The sequence below is a fragment of the Ailuropoda melanoleuca genome, chromosome 2 (assembly GCF_002007445.2).
Source record: "Ailuropoda melanoleuca isolate Jingjing chromosome 2, ASM200744v2, whole genome shotgun sequence".
NCBI lineage: Eukaryota > Metazoa > Chordata > Mammalia > Carnivora > Ursidae > Ailuropoda > Ailuropoda melanoleuca.
In genome coordinates this window covers 40,168,009-40,189,183 of record NC_048219.1, presented here as the reverse complement: position 1 = coordinate 40,189,183, position 21,175 = coordinate 40,168,009, and the positions used below count along the sequence as shown (strand labels likewise).

Below are 21,175 nucleotides of genomic sequence, written 5' to 3'. Positions count from 1 at the left end.
TTGAGAGCGAGAGAGAGAAAGAGAGAGAGAGAGAGTGCATGCGTGCATGCACGTGCACACTCGGGGGCGGGGTGCGGCTTGGGGGGGGAGGCAGAGGGAGAGAAAGAATCTTAAGCTCCACACAGGGAGCCTGGCCCATCTCACAACCCTGACATCATGACCTGATTAGAAATCAAGAGTCAGTGGCTTAACCACTGAGCCACCCAGGCCGCCGCCCCCCACCGCCTTTAGTTATTTCTACATAAATACCCAGCTTGACTAAATTCTTTAAATCATTGAGTTGTTCATTCACTCAACAAATGTTAGTTAAGACTTTACTGGATGCCAGGCACAGTGGAAGATATCGAGGATGTGATGGTCAACTAAGAGATGTGTCCATTCCCTCATATTTTATAGACTAGTGGGGGAGACAGATGAATGTATATATAAGTCTTAATTCTAGTAAGGGACAAAAGGGGAAGAATAAGGTATCTTGAGAGAGAACAACAAGAGGACATCTTTAGTTTGGGGATGGGAGTTGGGGGTGAAGAGGGGAGTGGAATGGTCAGGGGAGGCCAAGCAGAGCTGAGGTCTGAAGGGTGAGTCACGGTCAGGTGTAGAGGCGCAGGAATAGTACTGGAGGCAGGGGAAGCAAGCACACAAATTCCTGACATGGGAAAGGACTCCGCCTGTTCTAAGACTGGCAGGTCTGGCTGGAGCTACAAGGATTCTGAGGCAGGATGGAGGGAGCTGATAACAGAGAAGCAGGCGAGGGTAGGTGACTCAGGGCTTCAAAGGCAATGGTAACAAGTTTGCATTCTGGTACAGACGCAATGTGAAGCCACCTGGGGATTATGCATGGCGATGACCTGATTCACCTCAGGAAAAGTCATTCAGCTGTTGTGTAAATATGTAGGCATGGGGCAAGGTGGGGCTCAGGAAAGGAAGGACGAAAGCAATTTCAGTGGTCTGGGAAAATGACAGTGGTCACTTGGACAGGGGAGGTCACAGTAAAGAGAAACACATGGCCACTTTAGAGAAAGACTTTTAAGTAAAATATCGGGACTTAATGATGGAGAGGAAGCTGTCAAGAATGACAGCTTCTATCTCGTCCATTGGCAATAATTAACTTGTATAGCTGATTGTTTTTAATCGCTTCATACATGTGTATGTTTGGGTGAATCTGCACGTATGTAAGTATGATAAAGACATCATGTTCAGATTTAATAGTTAGAAAATGTGAAAAAGTATATTTATACAAACAAATTCACATAAGCTTCTTTGAATACATGTAAAGTTCCATAAAAATATTTACCATTACCAGGAAATTATATATTTCACAAAAAAGACTTTCAAGCTCATGTGAAGAATAGCTCAGAGTTCAAATATCTTTTGATTTTAAAAGATGCTAATACAACAAATGGATTTTATTCCTTTTATTGGGCTGATTTCCCACCGTCCTTATCCATTGTTTACTGATGGTCAGTAAAACAGACCACGAACAAATGGTCACTAATACAGATTTTATTACTCTAAACGTCTCTTTAACCACTTGAGATAGTTGGCCAGGAGAATACATATAAGCACACGCACACGAGCACCTGCTAAAGACTTTGACAGGTGGCAACCACGTTCTGGGTGGAAGCTTCAAACATATCTGAGTAGAGGTAATTTCTCTACCGTGCAACATTCCTGCTAAGGTACCTCCCTCATGTAAGTACCCAGCGCTAAGCTACACACATCTCTAAAAAATTTGTGCAAAATATATTTACCAGCAGAGAAGTTGGGGATTTGGCAGGACGTGTTCTAACCTGCTGAAATTTATCACCCGAAAAGTCAGAGCAGCTGGCGATGGGTTGTTGGCAAAGTGTCTGGTGATGCCGGCAGGAAAGGACAGCACCATTTCTCCAGTAATCTTCACAATACATCTGGCATATCAAAACACACGAGAGGAAAGAGAGAGGAAACTCAGGTCAATACACTGTGAATCAAAACAGTTGTGAAAAAGAAATGATTTATGTAACAATATTACACAACAGAAGAGACCAAAGTTAAGCTCTTACAATTCCACTGTCAACTACTAAATCATTTCTAAGACCCAAGGATGCAAGGCTTGTGTTAACAGTTAACCAAAAAAGTGCCCATTTGTTGAATGTGTTTTTGAACTGTCAGAAGAAAAATACGGCTTCTGTGTTTCTGTAGATAAGTATATGTTCACCTCACAAATCGAATCATCTATTCTGATGGTTCTCTGTCTCTGATTTCTGAATCTTTGGCAGCATATTTGAAGATATTAAATCAATCACACAGTGTCCTCACACTACTCACTGAGACTTATTTTGGTGCTCAGTAACATGATCGATGCCTTGAGCATGTTCCTTTCTGTACTTGAGAGGTAAACTTCTTGCTTCCATTTAGCTGTATCTTTATTCCTTGTCTGTTTGGTTGAAACTGTAAAAATCAGTCATGTAAGTTAGCAGGATAGGATGATAATTTGGAAGGAAGAATAATCCTTTTTTTTTTTAAAGAAAAGGGCTTTATTGAGGCATAATTGTGTGTAAAATTATAGTGTAAAATTCCATAATTTTCGATATCTTACACACCTGTGAAGTCATCATGCAATCAAGTTACTGAACATACTCAGCATCCCTAAAAGTTGCCGCATGCGTTTCTGTGATCCCTCTCTGCTGCTGTTCTCCACCCTTCCACTCCCTACCCCTAAGCGATTGCTGATATGCTTTCTGACACTACACATTAATTTGTACGTTCTAGAATTTCATGTAAACAGAATCATAAAGTATGTGACTCTTTTGATCTGGCTTCTTCCACTCCGTAATTATTCTGAGCTCATCCGTGTAGGGCGAGCACCAAGAGTTCATGACTTTATTGTTGTGTAGCATGTGGTCATACCACCATCTTTTTTTCTTTTTGATCCATTCATTGGTTGAAGAAAATTTGGATTTTTTCCAGTTTTTGAGTATTACAAATAAAGCTGTGATAAATATGTTTCTACAAGTCTTTGTATGGACATCTGCTCTCACTTCTTTTGGTAAATTATATAGGAGTGGAATCTCTGGATCACATAGAAATCAAGTAGTATTAATCCACCAACTTTGTTCTTTTTCAAAATTGTTTTGGCTATTGTAGGTCCTTTGAACTTACATATCAAATTTATAATCACTCTGTCAGTTTCTACATAAAAGCAATGTAGTTCCAATTCACCCTTTATTGCCTGCACTACGCAAATTACTATTGGGCCCTTTACAGATACTTTTTCTTTGCCAACAGGCACTGTGTTAGATTTTGTCAGTAGAGGGCGCTGAAAAGACATTGCAGGAGAAGAGCTTGTTCCTTCCGGCTTCCAGGGTGCTTGCCAGGCAGGCTCCTGCCGTTCTTTGGGTGTATCTAGCGTCAGGCTCTTGCAGGCTCTTGTGACTTCCGTGGTGCAGGCGGCATCCCCAGAGTGTGGACAGCAGCCCGCGTGGCTTGGATAGTGCCCCATGGCACAGCCTCCTGGAGCACAGGTGTCTGGGCTGCCCCAGTGCCCAGAGCCTGCAGTGCGAGCGGGTTCTCCAACTCCAGCCTCCTGTTGTGTGTACAACAGCCAGAAGCAAAACTCCTACAACTTTAAGTTCAGGAGTGTACGTTCTAGGGAAATTGGGGTTCATAAATGGAAACTCTGCTCACATCTGAGTACAGGGAACTCTATTTGCCGCACTGTCACCTCGTCTGGCTGTTTTAACTGTGATTAATAAGACACATGGGGCTCGGGGAGATGGCCCTTGGAACACATTTAAAACGGCTTATGTGAAGAATTGCTACAGCTTTGTGTGTGCCAGGCTGGGTTTGAGGAAGAGGTGGGGGGCAGGTGAGCTTCCCGAAGTTGCTATGTCCCCCTTTCCCTCGTCTGCACACCCCTCACTCAGATATTATCATCGGTAACTCTGCCCTGCTCTGGGCGAAATTCTGGTTTCCGGAAGTTCGCGCTTCCCTCTCTTCCGGAGAACACTGCTGATCTCCCAGCTGGGGAGCCAACTCTGCTGTCTTCCTTCTCTGTCTTTCAGATGCAGAAGCCTTGCTTTATTCACTGGTGCTGAGCCGGACTCCCCCTTAAGTTGAGTCTACTCTCGCTGTTTTTCAGCATGTGGACATGCAGAGTATGATTTCCCAACTGTAGAAGACGACAGTAATTAGAGCGCTTGTTAAACCCAACTTCAGCGTCTATTCTCAGTATGTTGCTGTGGGCAGCGGCGGCTCCAGCGTTTTTAACGGGTGAAGAATCCGCTCAGTTGCTTTTCCAGGTTGCTCAAAAGGAGATCTAAGTGGTGTCTTGGTGGGGGACGAAGTTTCTTTTTTGAAAACTAGTCAGTGGGGGAGGGAGTGGCATTTATTAAGTCAGTAAATGTTTATTGACTCCTAATTGTGTAATTTTTGTTTGTTTGTTTTGAGTGGGGGAGGCCCTTTAAAAATGAGCATAACAGCCCCTTTCTTCAAAGCGCTGATAGCGTTGGGCGGCTGCTGAAAGAAGTCGTCAATATCAACCACTCTAAGAAGCACTCAGCTTCTTCATTTATCTTACATTTCTGGACTGCGTCTCAGCGATCACAGGCAGAACGTTACTGATTTAGTAAATCATCCAGTATCTATTCCCAGATCCGAAATTTTCTATACAAACATGAATATTTTCATATACAAAAATGAATATTTTCAACCCAGACTCACTAAAGGAAAATACTTGTTTAATGATTGTTCCTATCAGTATGCAATGTGGCTACCTTTCATGTGAGTTTGAATTACAGAAATCTAAAATACAGCAATGTGGAGATCTTAGCAAACTCATGTTACGAATAAAATTTGAAATCATGTGAATCCCAACAAATGAAACACTTGTCAAGAATGGCAAAATTTCCCAGAGTCCATAGTCTCTCATGGTTCATTTCCCCTTCTGTTTACCACCCTTGCCTGACACGCAAGTAATGAATCATGGAACTTTACATCAAAAACTAGGGATGTACTGTATGGTGACTAGCATAATAAAAAAATATTATAAAAAAAAAGAATGGCAAAATTTCAAAGTCCCATGGCTAAGTGACTTATAAACTGGGTTCTCCCCATGGCCGCAGGCAGCACCACTTCAGCCAATCAGCACAAATGCTGGCCAATTTTGGTCAGGAAAGGTGTGAATTCGATATACGTGAGGTCAGCAGAAGTGCATCCCTGACATAAATGTGACCTCTATGCACTGCTGGGATGGCTAGGCCTACGGTCTTCTTTCCGAGGGTACATCCCTCTGTGCAGAGCCAGCCTCCCTCCCTTTACTTAAATCCCCTTTCATGGGCTCGGGTCCTAGGCAAACTCCTTGCCAGGTTTCAAGACTCAGTTCAAGAAAGGCAGGGCTTTCTGAAACCTTCCTTAATATTCTCCTTATTCAGCCTTCCTTCCTTTTTCCTTTCTCTAGGTTCCTTGGACAGAGGTACAGATTTTTTTAAAAAAATAGTTTCATCACTTTTTTTTTTAAGATTTTATTTATTTGACAGAGAGAGAGAGCACTAGTAGGGGAATTGGCAGGCAGAAGGAGAGGGAGAAGCAGGCTCCCTGGGATCATGACCTGAGCCGAAGGCAGCAGCTTAACTATCTGGGGCACTGAGGCACCCCATTTCATTGCTTCTTACACATCTCACCCACTATTGTGAAGGCAGGTGCTGCGTCTTGGGTCCTAGAAAGGCAAATGTGCATGACACAGAACCTAGTGCAGAGTAGGAACTCAATAAAATGTTAAAAGAAATTGGCACATTGAACAACTGTATATAGGGTGACTACACAGTGTACCAGGTATTATGTAATGCCCTGGGCTGGGCAAGGAGAAAACAGGACAATTGTGGTCTTTGCCCAAACTTCCAGTTTAATTGTGGAGACAGACACTTTAATAAATCATTGAAATGTGATGATAAGGGAAGGATAGAATATAGCTGAGAGACATAATTTTTCTGGGGGAATAAAGAATTAATCCCCAGCACCAGGGCTGTTCAAATAGGAGCAAGTAACAGGAGATGTACTCCCCAGTCAACAGCAAAAGTCAAGGAGTTCTCTGCCAATGACCAACCGAGAAAGACTCGGGTGTCAAAATGCCTACTACAGGTGTTGTCAATACTCAGAGAAGAGTGTAACTATACTTGAATGGATTATATATCATAGTTTGTAATCATTAAAGTAGTAATTTCTGTCTCCAGTGTACGGTCTGAAAGCAAATGGGGGCAGGCTTTGAGTGAAGGATGAGAAGGAACCATGGGCAAAAGCAAATCCACATGGTTTTCTGTATCATTTCTCTATGCGCTGCTGTGTTTGACTTTATCCTCCCCCTCCCCTGCTCACACTATGATAGAATTTTTGAACTTGAGATGTTTCCTTGAAAGTGAACAACAAAGGAACAGCAATTAAAATGATTCACTGCCTGGAGCTGAAATTAAATTTAGAAGACCGTCACCTCATGATCTGTTCCTAAATTTCAGATCTCATAATTTCAATGAAATTTACTGAATCTCCCATCTACCAATATACAATATATACTGCAACTACTTAGGGGAATATAATTGAAAACAGACACAGTCTATGCAGTCACCGCAAGTCAAAGACTCAGTTCATTTGGAAGGGCATAAGAAAACACCAATATTAGTTTGGCTCAAGCGCCACATCACTAAAATGCCAAGGTCATGGATACCAGGCTCACAGGTGCACACCGGCCCACACACCTGCTATAGTGTGCTGGGGAGACTGAAACAGGATGAAGAACCCAGCTGGTAGAGGCAGAAACCCACAAAGTTACTGGTAGGCTGCTATACCACTCCTTGGGATTTAAAGAAGATTATTATTAAAAACTTTTTAACTCAGGGGCGCTTGGGTGGCTCAGTCGTTAAGTGTCTGCCTTGGGCTCAGGGTCTGATCCCACGGTCCTGGGATCGAGCCCCACATCGGGCTCCCTGCTCCACTGGGAGCCTGCTTCTTCCTCTCCTACTCCCCCTGCTTGTGTTCCCTCTCTCGTTGGCAGTCTCTCTGTCAAATAAATAAATAAAATCTTAAAAAAAACCAACTTCTTAACTCCCCTTGCATCATAACTACGCCTCTCCTACAGTGGACTTGGTATTATATTTATGCACAAGTCCTATTTTCACCGATATAACCCCCGTCTAGCACAATGGCAGGCACATAGCCTTCATTCTGTAAATGTTAGGAGAGCAATTCAGCTCAACTCTTTCAGCAATTTTGCCAGGTCCTGATTTAGATGCTGAGGATGTAGGAATGAAGAAAATGCTCAAAGTCCCAGTTCTCATGGAGTTTACATTCTAGTGGGGGAAGAGACAGACAGTAGACACTGAAAACATGCAACGTGTTAATTAGAGAGAAGGGCGATGGGGCAAGGAGAAAGTGCTGCCAGTGGGTGGGGAGCAGTGTAACTATTTGCACAGCTTGGACAGGGAAGGTCTCTGATACATCTCCTGAAGAATCCAGAAAGAGGTGAGGGGGCAAGTAATTCAGATAGCTGGAGCAGATTTCACCCAGGCTGAAAGGGCAACAAATGCTAAGACCCTGAGATGCAGATGAGGTTGGCCTAATGGCACAGGAACAGCCACGAAGCCAGTGTGACGAGAGTGGAGTCAGTAAGGACACTGGTGATGGACACCAGATCAGAAAGGTGGGAGCTGAAAGGGGAGAAGTGTCTTAAGGACAGATAATGGAGAGCCTCATAGACCATGGAAAAGCATTAGGGTTTTACTCTGAACAAGAGAGGACGATATTGAGCAGAAGAGTGATATACTGAGAATAGATTTCAGGGGTCAACCAAACCAGACCTACTACCAATTAGGTCTCTCTGAATAAATGAATGAATGAAAGCCAGTTAGTAAGCAGACAAAAAAGAACTCATTCTTGTGTGATTCCCAGTGTTTTGCATGCTGGTATAGACAACTTTCCACACTCCTGAGTACTCTTATTCTTTTTTTTGAGAGAGAGAGTTTGTGGGAGAGGGACAGAGAGAGAGGGAGAGAGAGAATCTTAAGCAGGCTCCATCCTCAGTGCAGAGCCCAACAAGGGGTTCAATCTCATGACCCTGAGATGACCTGAGCTGAAATCAAGAGTCAGATGCTTAACCAACTGAGCCACCCAGGTGTCCCCTGACTACTCTTTAAAGGTGTGTTTCTACCTGCCTTTCTCAATTCCAGTCAGCCTGAGCTTTCTAAGGTATAGGTAGGTCAGTCAATAATAAGCAATCCTAGAACAGCTATTGTATAAAGTTGCAAATTCTTTGTTCGAAGAAGAGTGTACAGAACAAACGTGTGTATATGTATATGAAGAATATATGCAACTTATGCATGCGGCACTTACTTGCCCTAACAGTTCAAATGCACACTCTGTGTGAGGCAACTTGTAATTCCTGTTGGTATGTGGATGTGGCAAATGACCTTCCTGCTTCGAAGGTGAAAGAGAAAAGACATGGGAGAAACCAGAGTGCTACAGACTGAGTGTCTGTGTCCTTTCAAAATGTATATGCTGAAATCTAATTTCCTCTATGATGGTGTTTGGAGGTGGGCTGTTGGGAGGTGATTTGGTCGTGAGGGTAATAAATGAGATCAGTGCCTTTATAAAGGCGACCCTGAAGACCTCCCTACTCCCCTCCGTCCTCCTGTCCACACACACCCTCCCATTTAAGGTTACTGTGAACCAGGAGCCTGCCTCTGGTCAGATACTGAATCTGCCAGAACCTTGATCTTGGACTTCCAGCCTCAAGAACTATGAGAAATAAATTTCTGTGTTTTAGAAGTGACTCAGGCTGCAGCATTCTCTTATAGCATCTCAAGTGGACCAGAACACCAGAGTCCATAGTGTTGGCTTCTCTACAATAGTCTGGGCTTAGAATAAAATCTAAATGCTGTAAAAAAGGACATGACATTTAGGGAGGTTGATAGATCCCACTGTCTCAATGGGGCGCTCAAAGGTGGACTTACTAAGCATATTTCCCAGCATAATATTGTTAGATTTAGGCTTACAAAAACCAGTGTTTCTGAAGTGTAAAGAAGATTCACAATTAGTCACATAAATTCTCACTTAAATATATGTGGAATCCAAGTTCTAATTATACTTAATTATCACGCTTTAAAGTTTTTTCATAAAATAGTCTAGTGCTCTTTGTGAACATTTTCTTTTTCTAATTCTTATTTCCATGAATACTAAGGTCTTCTAAGCCCTCATCCTTGTAAGTAAAAAATAAAAAAGCAATTCTTTACTCATTTAGGCTTGTCCTTTGTTTATCCATCACTTCAGGTCTGGAATTGTATTAATGACACACTTGAAAGCCAGTTTGACTTTGGTGTTTTGTTTTCAATGTAGACTAATAATCAGTCTTAATTTTTTTTTTTTGGATCATAAACCTCTTTGTGAAATTGATGGATACTATAGGCCCTCTCTATGTACATATGCACACACACAAGATATTCAGTATCATTTCAGGGAATCCATAAATTTCCTGACCTCTATCCAGAGAAATCCTTATAGAACGTCAACATATTTATTCATATTGCATATGCATTCAGGTCAAGTTCGCTGTCAGTATGTACTGAAATAAGTGAAATCTGACTCATGTAAATAGGGAGTGGTGCATTTTTCTCTAGAGTTTTTACTTTTCTGTGATTGTAATTTTTTTGGCCAGTTTTTCCTTAGTAAGGGTAACATGTAACTTGTCTTCTTACTAATCTGTGTTATGCAATGTGTCTTTTTCCAGGTTCTCATTCCCATGCACCATTTCTCAGTTCATATGTGAGTGATCCCCATCCAGCAAAGACTAAGACAATAAAGATGTGATCTAGACATTTACTTTTGTGAGATAATGAATTTTTTCGTTGTTGATGGGGTTCGCTAGGATTTTCTGTAAACTCGCAACCACAACAGAACCAGAGATTTCTGGGGAGTAAGATATTAGATTATTGGTCCTTTTGGCACACTTTTTAAAAAAAGCAGTAAATTAGTATTTCTAATTTAAATTTTCTCCTCCATTCTATGTATGCCACCTATTATTGTTAACCGAGTTTTGTTTGTTTGTTTGGTTTTAGGACAAGGAATGAAATAGTTATGTCTAGGGTGCTCCCCACTGAATAGGATAGTTTGGAGAATACAGTGGACCAAGCCCCAGGCTTACTTGCTTGGATCTGCTCCTTTAAAGTAGGCATTGACCGTTTCTGTAAATGCTGCTGCAACAGGGAGGGTGTCTTGGGCTCCCATGGTTAGGGGGCTGGGTCCCCTGGAAGAACCTGCACAAAATGAAAAATTTTCACTTATTATGGACATAAGAGACATATTAGTATCTGTGGAACTAAAAGCCCAGTAAAAAGGGATTAAAGGATGAAATCTATTACAGAAAAAGTAATGCGCTAAGAACCATATGTATATATTCAACATAGAGCTCAAGTATTTAAAAGGAAATATTTGGCTGCTTTACGAACACACACACTTGAAATTAAATCAATTACATATTTTTCTACAGAAAAAAATCCAAGCAGAAGAATAAAGTCATCGGGGGTTTTCAATGTTTTCCATAAAGCATAAGGCAGTATTTGAATGACAGTTTGTACAGCAGGTAGTTAATAAGAAAATTATTAGTTTCCTATTTGAGCATTCACCCTACACTCAAAACTTGCTTTGTTTTAAAGAGACAAATGGCCATGGGGTACCATGTTACACATTGTCCTTTTCTGGATTATTTCTGTTTCAAAAAGCCCAATTCTCTTCAGATCAAGTAGGCTCAAGTTTACATGTCCAAAAACATACGCAACATAGCGTACACCATGACTTGGCAAAGACACAAGTACATCAGTTCATACTCTAAACAGTTACAGCAGCACTCAGGTTTATTAAACACCTGCTACATGCCAGGCTTTGTGCTAGATGCCTTCCAAGAATTATCTCACTCAAACCCCACATCAGCCCTTTAGAATAACCATAATGATTTCTATTCTACAGAAAGAGAGAACTAAATTTCAAAGAGATAAGGGATAAGGGGCAAAGCTAAAATTCAAAGCTAGATTTGCTGCCCTGAAAAGCTCTTGTTTTCCCCATGATGCCATACAGTTTGTCTAAATGAAACATTTTCTTTTATGGTTTTGATATAACTTGAGGTTCCTGAAAGGAGCAAAATTTAGGATTGTTGTCTTTGCCATTCATTTCTAGGCATGGTATTAGACAGTAAAGTTTTAGTAATGACAAAGTATTTAATTATGTCATCGCTCACTGCTTCCCCTTCCTATCAAACAAAGCACATTACTCTTCCCCACCCTGGAGCAGACTACGTGTTTTGCTTTTTTTTCCTTTTACCTTTGGTAACTTCTGTACTCTGCTCTGGCCATTAAAAAAATCTACCCTTTGTGTATCTCCCTCTTCAATAAAGTTTTCTTTGGTAATTCTCATTCCTGGTGGTCCCTTCTTTTACTGTCTTCCCTTGGCTTTCAATATTTTGAACTTGGTAATTGATTATTGACAAACATGTGCTTACTATCTACTATGTATAAGGCACTGTGGTAGTTTCCAAGTTAAGTTAAACATAATCAAAAAGTTTGAAGTTGAACATAATCCCTGTCCTCAAGGAGTTACAGTTCAGTGTGCTAATATCATCATCGTTAATATTCACCAGCATCACCTCCATCACTGTTATTCATTGCATACTTAGTATGTGTTTTACATATATCATCTATGTAATGTATGAAGGAAGTGGAGAAGTCAGAGAAGTGATGTTGGAACTGAGGTCTGAGAATAAATAGGATCTCACAAGGGGGAGAAGGAAGAAGGCCCAGCATGTACATATGTGTGGAACTGAGCAAACATATGGCATTTTGAGGAACCACAGGAAGTATGGCACTATTTGCAAGTGAGTGTGTACAAATGTGGTGGGTATTGAAAGGTGAGACATGGAAGGAGACAAGGTTGGTTAGAAATAAGGTTATGAAAAGTTTTGTGTAAATACTTAGGAAAATTTGAGGTCCTAAAACTGAGGTTAAGAACACCATCTCTAGAAGATGGGAAGCCTCTGAAGTATTTGAGATAGGGGAGTTATGATGGGGTTTGACTTTAGATTGCTCTAGCAGTAGTGTGACAGATAATTTAGGGACAAGGACAATAATGTAGGTGAAGAGACCTGTAGAGAGGAAAATGATGAAATTGGCAAGAAATGCGGATGTTAACAGATAAAGGGAATGCCATAGACATAATATTTTTCAGTTTTTCAAGGCATTTAATGGTTTTCCATGCTATTCCTGTGAATAAAATTGTGAAAGTCAGGTGGATAATAGTCTTGCCAAGTGAATTGACTATTAGATGAATCATAATATCCAATGAGCATGAATCAGTGGTTTTACGTTTATTGCGAAGGAAGCCTCTAGTGGAATACCCTAGAGTTCTAGCCTTAGTCTGGGCTCTCTGGTGCCTTGGATAAAACTGGGAAAGACGCTCAGAAATGACACATTGTAGTGGCTAAGAGCATGGGATTTGTCATTAGACACACTTGGGATTGAGTCTTCTCTCTGACACTTGTTATTTACATGACCTTTGGCAGGGATGGTATAGTAACACCCACTCTGTAAGCCCATTCTGAGCATTAAATGAGGTAGAATATTGGTCCATAGTAAGCACTCATTAGTGATTAGCTGTTTTTATGACTCGTATCACAATTTAAGATAATACAGATTATCTTAAATAATGACAGACTCAATGAAGGTGCTAAATAATGATCTTTTGGAATACTGGGCTGGAACTAAGAAGAAAAATACCAGGAAAAATAAATGTGGAATTCTTATACATCAAGATTAAAAATTAAGCAAACAATTGTTTTGGGAAAAACTGGTTTGGTGAAAGAACATGTGAAAAAAATATTTGGGGGATGGAGTTGATCATCAGCTGTCATTGCTGGGCTTCACACATGTCACTAGTTGGGAACATCAGTAGATGAGTAACAGATGGGTCCCCAGAAATGATGGCTTTATTGCTTTTTGTTTGCGTGCTGTGTTTTCAAGCTCCTCAGATGGTAATCAGGCCACTTATCCACAAGCCAAAGATGAAACTCTTCAGTGTAATGATGGGCAAGACCATCCGCAGTGTTGTGGTCTGAACGTTTGTGTTCCTCCCAAGTACATATGTTGCAGATCTGAGGCCCTAGGTGATGGTATTAGGAGGTGGGGCCTTTGGCAGGTGATACAGTCATGAGGGTGGAGCACTAAAGACTGGGATTAGTGCCCTTTTAAAAGAGGCCTCAGAGAGCTAGCTTGTCCCTTCTACCACATGAAGACAGCAAGAAATCTGCAAACTGGAGGAGGGTTTTCTCCAGGACTCAGCCACTGGCAGCCTGATCTTGAACTTACAAACTTCCAGAACTATGAGAAATAAATTTATCTTGTTTATAAGCCACCTGGTCTGTGATAATTTGTTACAGCAGCCAGGATGGACTAAGACATGCAAACTGACCCACTGGCTATCCTTCATGATCCACCTACCCCCATTCCCTCCAGAAACCCTATATTCAAGCTATGTTTACCTATGGGCACTATTGTCCTTATTCAGAGCTAATCTGTAATGCCAGGAGAGGAGAAAACATCAAAACTTTACAAAGAACCCTCTTACCTTAAAGGATACACAGTTTACAATTCTAAATTCTTCACATCTTGATACACTGCAATTATATGCCATTTTTTTTACTTTACTTTTTTCATTTATTGCATAATTTTCTTTACTGCTATCTGGTCTCCATACCATTTTTGATAAGTATGTATTATTCTACAATCTCCACATTTTGGGCTATTTCTAAGTAGCAGTTATTCTAAATCCATCTTTGTGTAAATTGGTCTTCTTTTCCTTTCTAATTATTTCCTTAAGATATAGTTTTATTACTACAAGCTGGGATGATCGAAACACAAGGCAGATAAATTTTTTATTCCTAAGAATGCCAGATTATTGCACATAAAGTATAATTATACTCCATGAAAATGCTATTAGGAATGAACAAAAGCTTTCGTTCCCCTGCAGTACCTGTGGAAGTACCTGTTAATAGGATTATAGGAAAACTGGACTAATACCAGGGGAGTCTAAGATGGTGAGAAATGTAAGCCTTATGGCCTAAGAAGACTAAGAGGGGCCTAGAAACTATTTCCGAACATCTGAAAGAGCACTACTGGACAGTGACCCGAGGGACCACGGTTCATGGCCATGGATCTGCAAGTTAATAGCTTTGTGACCTGGGGCAAGTCAATTTACTTTTGGTTTTCTCGATCATAAAATGAAGGCAATAGACATAAAATCTCTGTTTTAGGATTCTATGATTTTAAGTTGTTTATAGGCATTTAAATTTTTTTGAACTGTAGGAACAATTTCTAACACCTAAGTAAGCTGCTTTGAAAACAGTATCCCTTCACTGAAGATTTGAGTGGATTTATCAAACATTTACTGAGCCTCTACTATGTGCAAGATAGTGGTGGGAACACCAATATGTAAACTTCCAGAAAATTAGACATAAACATATTGGAAGATCTGATAGCAGTAACATATGCAAGCAAGAACTTATTGGTTCAAGAGACAGCACAATGAGATTATTTCACTGGAAAAATAATTGCCAAATGAGCAGTATAGGGGAGGCTATTCCATGATTTAACAAAAGGAAATTTCAGCTCTGGAGTCATATAGACTTGGGTGTGAATCCTGACTGCTCCACTTACAACCTGCAGGACTAAGGGCAAACTATTTAATCGTCTGTGACTCAGTTTTGAAGTCGAATAGGTATTTAGGTAGAAAACAAAGGGAGATGACACACAGGTGGTATTCACTGAGCATGGATACACACCAGCAGTTCTAGGTTCCTTCCATCACTAACATTCTGTTTTCATAAGAACAATCAATTCTATGCATGCATGCTTAGTTTTTTGCAGATCACATAGGTGGCCATTGTATCTGTTAAGTTGCTTGATAAAATGCTTTCAGCAGTAGGACATAAAAGTTGGTTGAAAGTATGTTTTCTTTTGATTCATTCAAATATGAGTTCCTGTAATAATTAAGCATTGTGCTAAGTGCTGACAGATATGCCCCTCCCTTCATGGAGCTTACAGTATGGAATGGGACTACAATACTAGGCAGAAATGAAAAATAAAGCACTATATGAAGTTAGAGAACAGCTTAATATTATAATTATTAGATTCCTGTTAATGATTATTTTTAAAGAATTCAAAGTAGAAATGGTATCTATTATGTGTATCCTTCAACATAATAAAATATCAAACATTAAGATGGCTTTATGTTCTTCAAACACTGAAGGGATGAACGGGTTCAGTGTAATTATCTCTATTTCAGTCGCCCAAGGTCACTCTGCTAGAAAGCAGTACAGTAAAAATTCAATTCCAGGTCCTGACTCTAACAAAAACAGCAGTAGCAACAATGAAAACATAGGTACTTCTTCCTGCATACCAAGAACTATTCAAGGAGCTCTACTGATACTAACTCTTAATCCTGATACGATCCCTATAAAGCAACCACCATTATTGTCCTTGTTTCACAGATGGGAAAGCTGAGGTCCTGAGTCATTCTGCAGCCTTGCCCACAGTCACACAGTTATAAGTGGTATGAACAGCACTGGGGTGCAGACCTAGGATTGCCTGACCCTGGTCCCACACTCTTACCTACTCTGCTCTAAAAGCACGGAAGTCAGAGCAAATTAGGTTAGGCATCTGCCGGCACATTTGCAGTATCCCCAGGACAAGCTGCTGCCCCTAGCGTGTGGAGTTCTGACAACATCGCAGTTCCAGGGGCCTGGCAAGCAACTGACATGCATACTTAAGGAGTTCTGAGAAATGGAAAAGGCACACAAGTTACCAGTATGTGTTGATATTTTCTCAAAGGCAGTTTTCTAGGACTCTCATTACCAAGCAACATCACACACACACACCCTAAGGCTAAAAAGAAATTAAATCCTCATAACAATATGGCATCTTGAAAAGATAAGGTCATTAACTTGGGGAAGCATTTCCTGAACAGTTCATCGGAATGTGAGTATGAGTGTGGAATATAAACTGTGTATGTAAACATGGGAAAGAGAAAGGGGGAGGGAAAGGAGAGAGAGATTTTAAAAGAGAAAGATACAAAGCAAAAAAAGGAGATGAAGGGGAAGCAAAACACTCAGGTCCAGAAATTGAGGAAGAGTACAAGGCGGCTAACTTCGCAGCAAGTGGAGGTCTGCGCGCTGGGTTCGCGGAGCCGCCGGGTCTCACACCACCGCCGGTCGGTCACTGGCGTGGAGATGTGCCCGAAGCAAACCTGGGCGGTGGGCAACGTCTCACCTCCCCTCTCTGTACCCTCTTCTGCATTTTACGTATCACGTTTTCCACTTGGCAGTCCTGAAAGTTAGAACTGTTTTCACCTCAAGACCAGCTCATGGAGAGGACTTATTGTCAGTTGTTTTAAATTTAATATGAATTTATGTCAAAGTAGAGCCTCCCTGAGGGGTGTTGGTAGCATTTGTGTCTATATGCTCAAGAAATGGTAATAACTCTTGCTTACTGTGCCCTCACTTTGTGCCAAACTCTTGTGATGCCTCACGTGTACCATCTCCTTGGAGACACAACCGTCTCACCAAGTAGGTGCTATTTTCAACATCTCTTTCTTACAAATGAGGAAGAGCTGAGAGCTTAAGAAACTAGCTCATAGTCAGAGAGCAAGCAACCTATACTTAGTTACTATTTTTTTAAAGATTTTATTTATTTATCTGAGAGAGCGTGTGCATGCATGGGAGAGAGCACCAACAGAGGGGAGGGGGGAGAAGCAGACTCCCTGCTGAGCAGGGAACCACACCCGGGGCTCATCCCAGGACCCTAGGATCAGGATCTGAGCCGAAGGCAGACACTTAACTGACTGAGCCACCCAGGTGCCCCATCTTTTAGTTATAATGCTTTGCTCTCTCAATAAAGAGTCTAGGGCTGTGTCAGAGGGTGTGGACTTCAGTCTTGACTGTGCTGCTTAGTTCACATCTGACCTTGGGCAGGTCAGTTACTCCAGCTGCATGCCCATTCAACTGGGACACTGGTATCAGGGCCAGCAACTCATCTGACCGTAGAGAGGGTTTGCCCTTGTAAAAGCCCAGGCTTCATAAGAACAGCAAGTTTTACCTTCTGTTCACCTGGGGTTGGAAACAGTCACTCTGAAAGCACAACTGGAGGCATGAACAGCAGGACGGGGTGGTCTTGTTTGTTTGAAGACCGTTCCCACCCTCGCTGTTTACCAATCCAAAGAACTGCCCACTCCATCAGGCCTGCTGTAGGAGGGAGGCGAATGACCCTTATGTCCAGGAGTAAGAATGCTGGAGATGGAACCAACACATGGAAGCAACAGAAAGCCTCAGACTGCATAAATGAAGAAAGAAGAAATTCCAAGAGTAGTATGAAGTAGTGGACAGTGGGGGTTGGGTTAGCTTTTTCTAAAAAAGAGTGGACTGTATTAGTTAGAATTAATAAAAAGATAATTGTATTTAATCCTATGATAATTTATAGATGATATTCTGTATAATGCAGTGAGAGAGACACATAATGTTGGAATCCGATTGAATTGCATTTCAATCCTGACTTTATCACCTACTGTGTGACCTTGAGCAGGTTACTTGACCTGAGGTCAAGCTTCATCATTTTATGAAATGGAGATGATACCTCCCACAGATGTTATGAGAATTAGATATGATGACCGAGGATGTCCTTATCTGAGAATAGTCAGTATCAGAAAAAAAATCACTTAAAAATGAATGTCTTTAAGCAGTTCCTAAAATTTCATTGTATGTAGTGGCAAAAGGCTTGATTGGGACTTGAAATTGTCATTGACTGAATTTGTGAAAAAATCTTTTAACACACTACAATTAAATAATTAGTGAGTTCTTAGAGTGAGCAAAAATGACTTGTTTTGGTATTTTGAGAAAGGGCTCAGTTTTCTGATAAAATTGTATTAGAGCTTTACACACCAATCTAGGTTCAGATTCGGCTTTGATTCATAATCATAAAGTGAGCCATTACTGCAGAGCTAATTGAGAGTTTTACAAATTTCTTAAGGGCCCCTTAATTTCCTGATTTTTTTTTGAAGTGTGTATGATGTAAGCTTCCTTTTCTTCTTTAGTTAATAATAGTTTTATTTTTGCTAAACTGTCAGCTGACAATGACTTTGAGGGTAACCTAAAGATCTTTACACAATGGCTTTCATTGACTTTACACAATATTGCTTCCATTCTATGATTGGCAATTTCACTTTTCAACAAATGAACATTGTATTTGCATTGTATGGCCATTGTTTGTAAGATCACACATTTATGGAGAAACTGACTGCATTTATGTAATGACACATGCTACAGGTGCTAGTGTTAACTTGTGAAAAGTAATATCCGAATGGGGACTAATGTTACAAGTAAATACTTTCAGGTCCTATTGGTCTTTACTTTCCTACAAAATCCAGTAACTACAAAGTTGCCAGTAATGACACTTGGGTGAACAGTTTCACTGGGTACCCTCCTGCACATAGTAAATGCTCAATAAATGATAGCCATCACCATGAACAACAAAGAAAAATCTGCCTAGCAGTCACAGACGTAATGTATTGCTTCAGTCTCCCCTCAATGCTATAGGAACTTAGCACACCAGAGAAGATAAAGAGGAGATTAGAACTTCTTATATCAGTAGAAAGAATTGTATCCAAAGAGCTTCCTTGAGAAGGTGAGTTGTGCTTTTGAGATCCTGTGAATCTTAGCTGAAGTGATGATTAATAAAGCAATGTTACTTCTTAAAAAATCACAGCAGCTTCATTTTAAAAAAATATTTAGGGTAGGTTTGTAAGAAAAGGAGTTAAAAGAAAGTTACTACATAAAAATTTTCTAGTTTTTTCTTTTTCTCTACATCTTTGAATGTTACAATTTTACATAAACTAGTTGGTTTAAATGATATGAAATATATGTGTATATGTTATATATATATGTGTTCGCGTGTATGCTGCATATAAAACACTGCATGGTATATTTGTATATTTTTGTCTATTTGAGAATTTTCTGTAGCCTAATAAGTACTATAGCCTAATCTAATAAATAATAATGCTGTGATGAGGGCTAAATTGACCATATACTTTTTGTACTCAAGGGGCTTTGCTAAATGTTTCACATGTATTACCTTACTGAATCCTCATAATTTTAAGAAAAAACATATTACCATCACTGTTTTATAGATGACAAAACCAGAGACTCATAAAAGTTTAGAAGTATCCCCAATTGCTACTTTGGCTTCTCACATCACCAGATAAGGAGCATCAACTAACTTGCTGGGTGCCAGTAAAGAGGAAAAAGGGCAAACGTCATAGAAAAAGGCATCAGTATTACTTAGTACCTGCTCTGAGCTAAACCCTGTCTTTCATGCTTTACACGTAGGGCATCATTTAATTACCACCATAATCCTGTGCCCAGTAGACATTACTACATATTACAGATCAAGAAAGTGAGTCTGGAAAAAGAGTTATTTGCCTACATTCTCACAGACAGTAGGTGGTGGAGTCAGGATGTACGTGTAGGTCCACTTAACTTCTGGCTCCTTCCAGAAGGAGCCCCATAGGTCTTATCTTGACTCACAGCAGCATTGTGTGAATTATATCTGTTACATGCTTTTCAGTGTCCNGCAACAGGGAGGGTGTCTTGGGCTCCCATGGTTAGGGGGCTGGGTCCCCTGGAAGAACCTGCACAAAATGAAAAATTTTCACTTATTATGGACATAAGAGACATATTAGTATCTGTGGAACTAAAAGCCCAGTAAAAAGGGATTAAAGGATGAAATCTATTACAGAAAAAGTAATGCGCTAAGAACCATATGTATATATTCAACATAGAGCTCAAGTATTTAAAAGGAAATATTTGGCTGCTTTACGAACACACACACTTGAAATTAAATCAATTACATATTTTTCTACAGAAAAAAATCCAAGCAGAAGAATAAAGTCATCGGGGGTTTTCAATGTTTTCCATAAAGCATAAGGCAGTATTTGAATGACAGTTTGTACAGCAGGTAGTTAATAAGAAAATTATTAGTTTCCTATTTGAGCATTCACCCTACACTCAAAACTTGCTTTGTTTTAAAGAGACAAATGGCCATGGGGTACCATGTTACACATTGTCCTTTTCTGGATTATTTCTGTTTCAAAAAGCCCAATTCTCTTCAGATCAAGTAGGCTCAAGTTTACATGTCCAAAAACATACGCAACATAGCGTACACCATGACTTGGCAAAGACACAAGTACATCAGTTCATACTCTAAACAGTTACAGCAGCACTCAGGTTTATTAAACACCTGCTACATGCCAGGCTTTGTGCTAGATGCCTTCCAAGAATTATCTCACTCAAACCCCACATCAGCCCTTTAGAATAACCATAATGATTTCTATTCTACAGAAAGAGAGAACTAAATTTCAAAGAGATAAGGGATAAGGGGCAAAGCTAAAATTCAAAGCTAGATTTGCTGCCCTGAAAAGCTCTTGTTTTCCCCATGATGCCATACAGTTTGTCTAAATGAAACATTTTCTTTTATGGTTTTGATATAACTTGAGGTTCCTGAAAGGAGCAAAATTTAGGATTGTTGTCTTTGCCATTCATTTCTAGGCATGGTATTAGACAGTAAAGTTTTAGTAATGACAAAGTATTTAATTATGTCATCGCTCACTGCTTCCCCTTCCTATCAAACAAAGCACATTACTCTTCCCCACCCTGGAGCAGACTACGTGTTTTGCTTTTTTTTCCTTTTACCTTTGGTAACTTCTGTACTCTGCTCTGGCCATTAAAAAAATCTACCCTTTGTGTATCTCCCTCTTCAATAAAGTTTTCTTTGGTAATTCTCATTCCTGGTGGTCCCTTCTTTTACTGTCTTCCCTTGGCTTTCAATATTTTGAACTTGGTAATTGATTATTGACAAACATGTGCTTACTATCTACTATGTATAAGGCACTGTGGTAGTTTCCAAGTTAAGTTAAACATAATCAAAAAGTTTGAAGTTGAACATAATCCCTGTCCTCAAGGAGTTACAGTTCAGTGTGCTAATATCATCATCGTTAATATTCACCAGCATCACCTCCATCACTGTTATTCATTGCATACTTAGTATGTGTTTTACATATATCATCT

The 21,175-nt window shown here is 40.2% G+C and overlaps 1 protein-coding gene across 6 annotated transcripts in view; it reads right to left on the bottom strand.

The window, feature by feature from the left end:
• SGIP1 (SH3GL interacting endocytic adaptor 1) overlaps positions 1–21,175 on the bottom strand; it is a 221,821-nt gene that overhangs the window by 17,044 nt on the left and 183,602 nt on the right. For all 6 annotated transcript variants that reach the window (XM_034653641.1, XM_034653636.1, XM_034653638.1 and 3 more), the window contains 2 exons: positions 10,166–10,277; positions 1,752–1,907 (listed from right to left, as the gene is read on the bottom strand). In XM_034653641.1, coding sequence (XP_034509532.1) covers positions 1,752–1,907; positions 10,166–10,277 — 268 coding nt within the window. The remainder of the gene's footprint in view (positions 1–1,751; positions 1,908–10,165; positions 10,278–21,175) is intronic.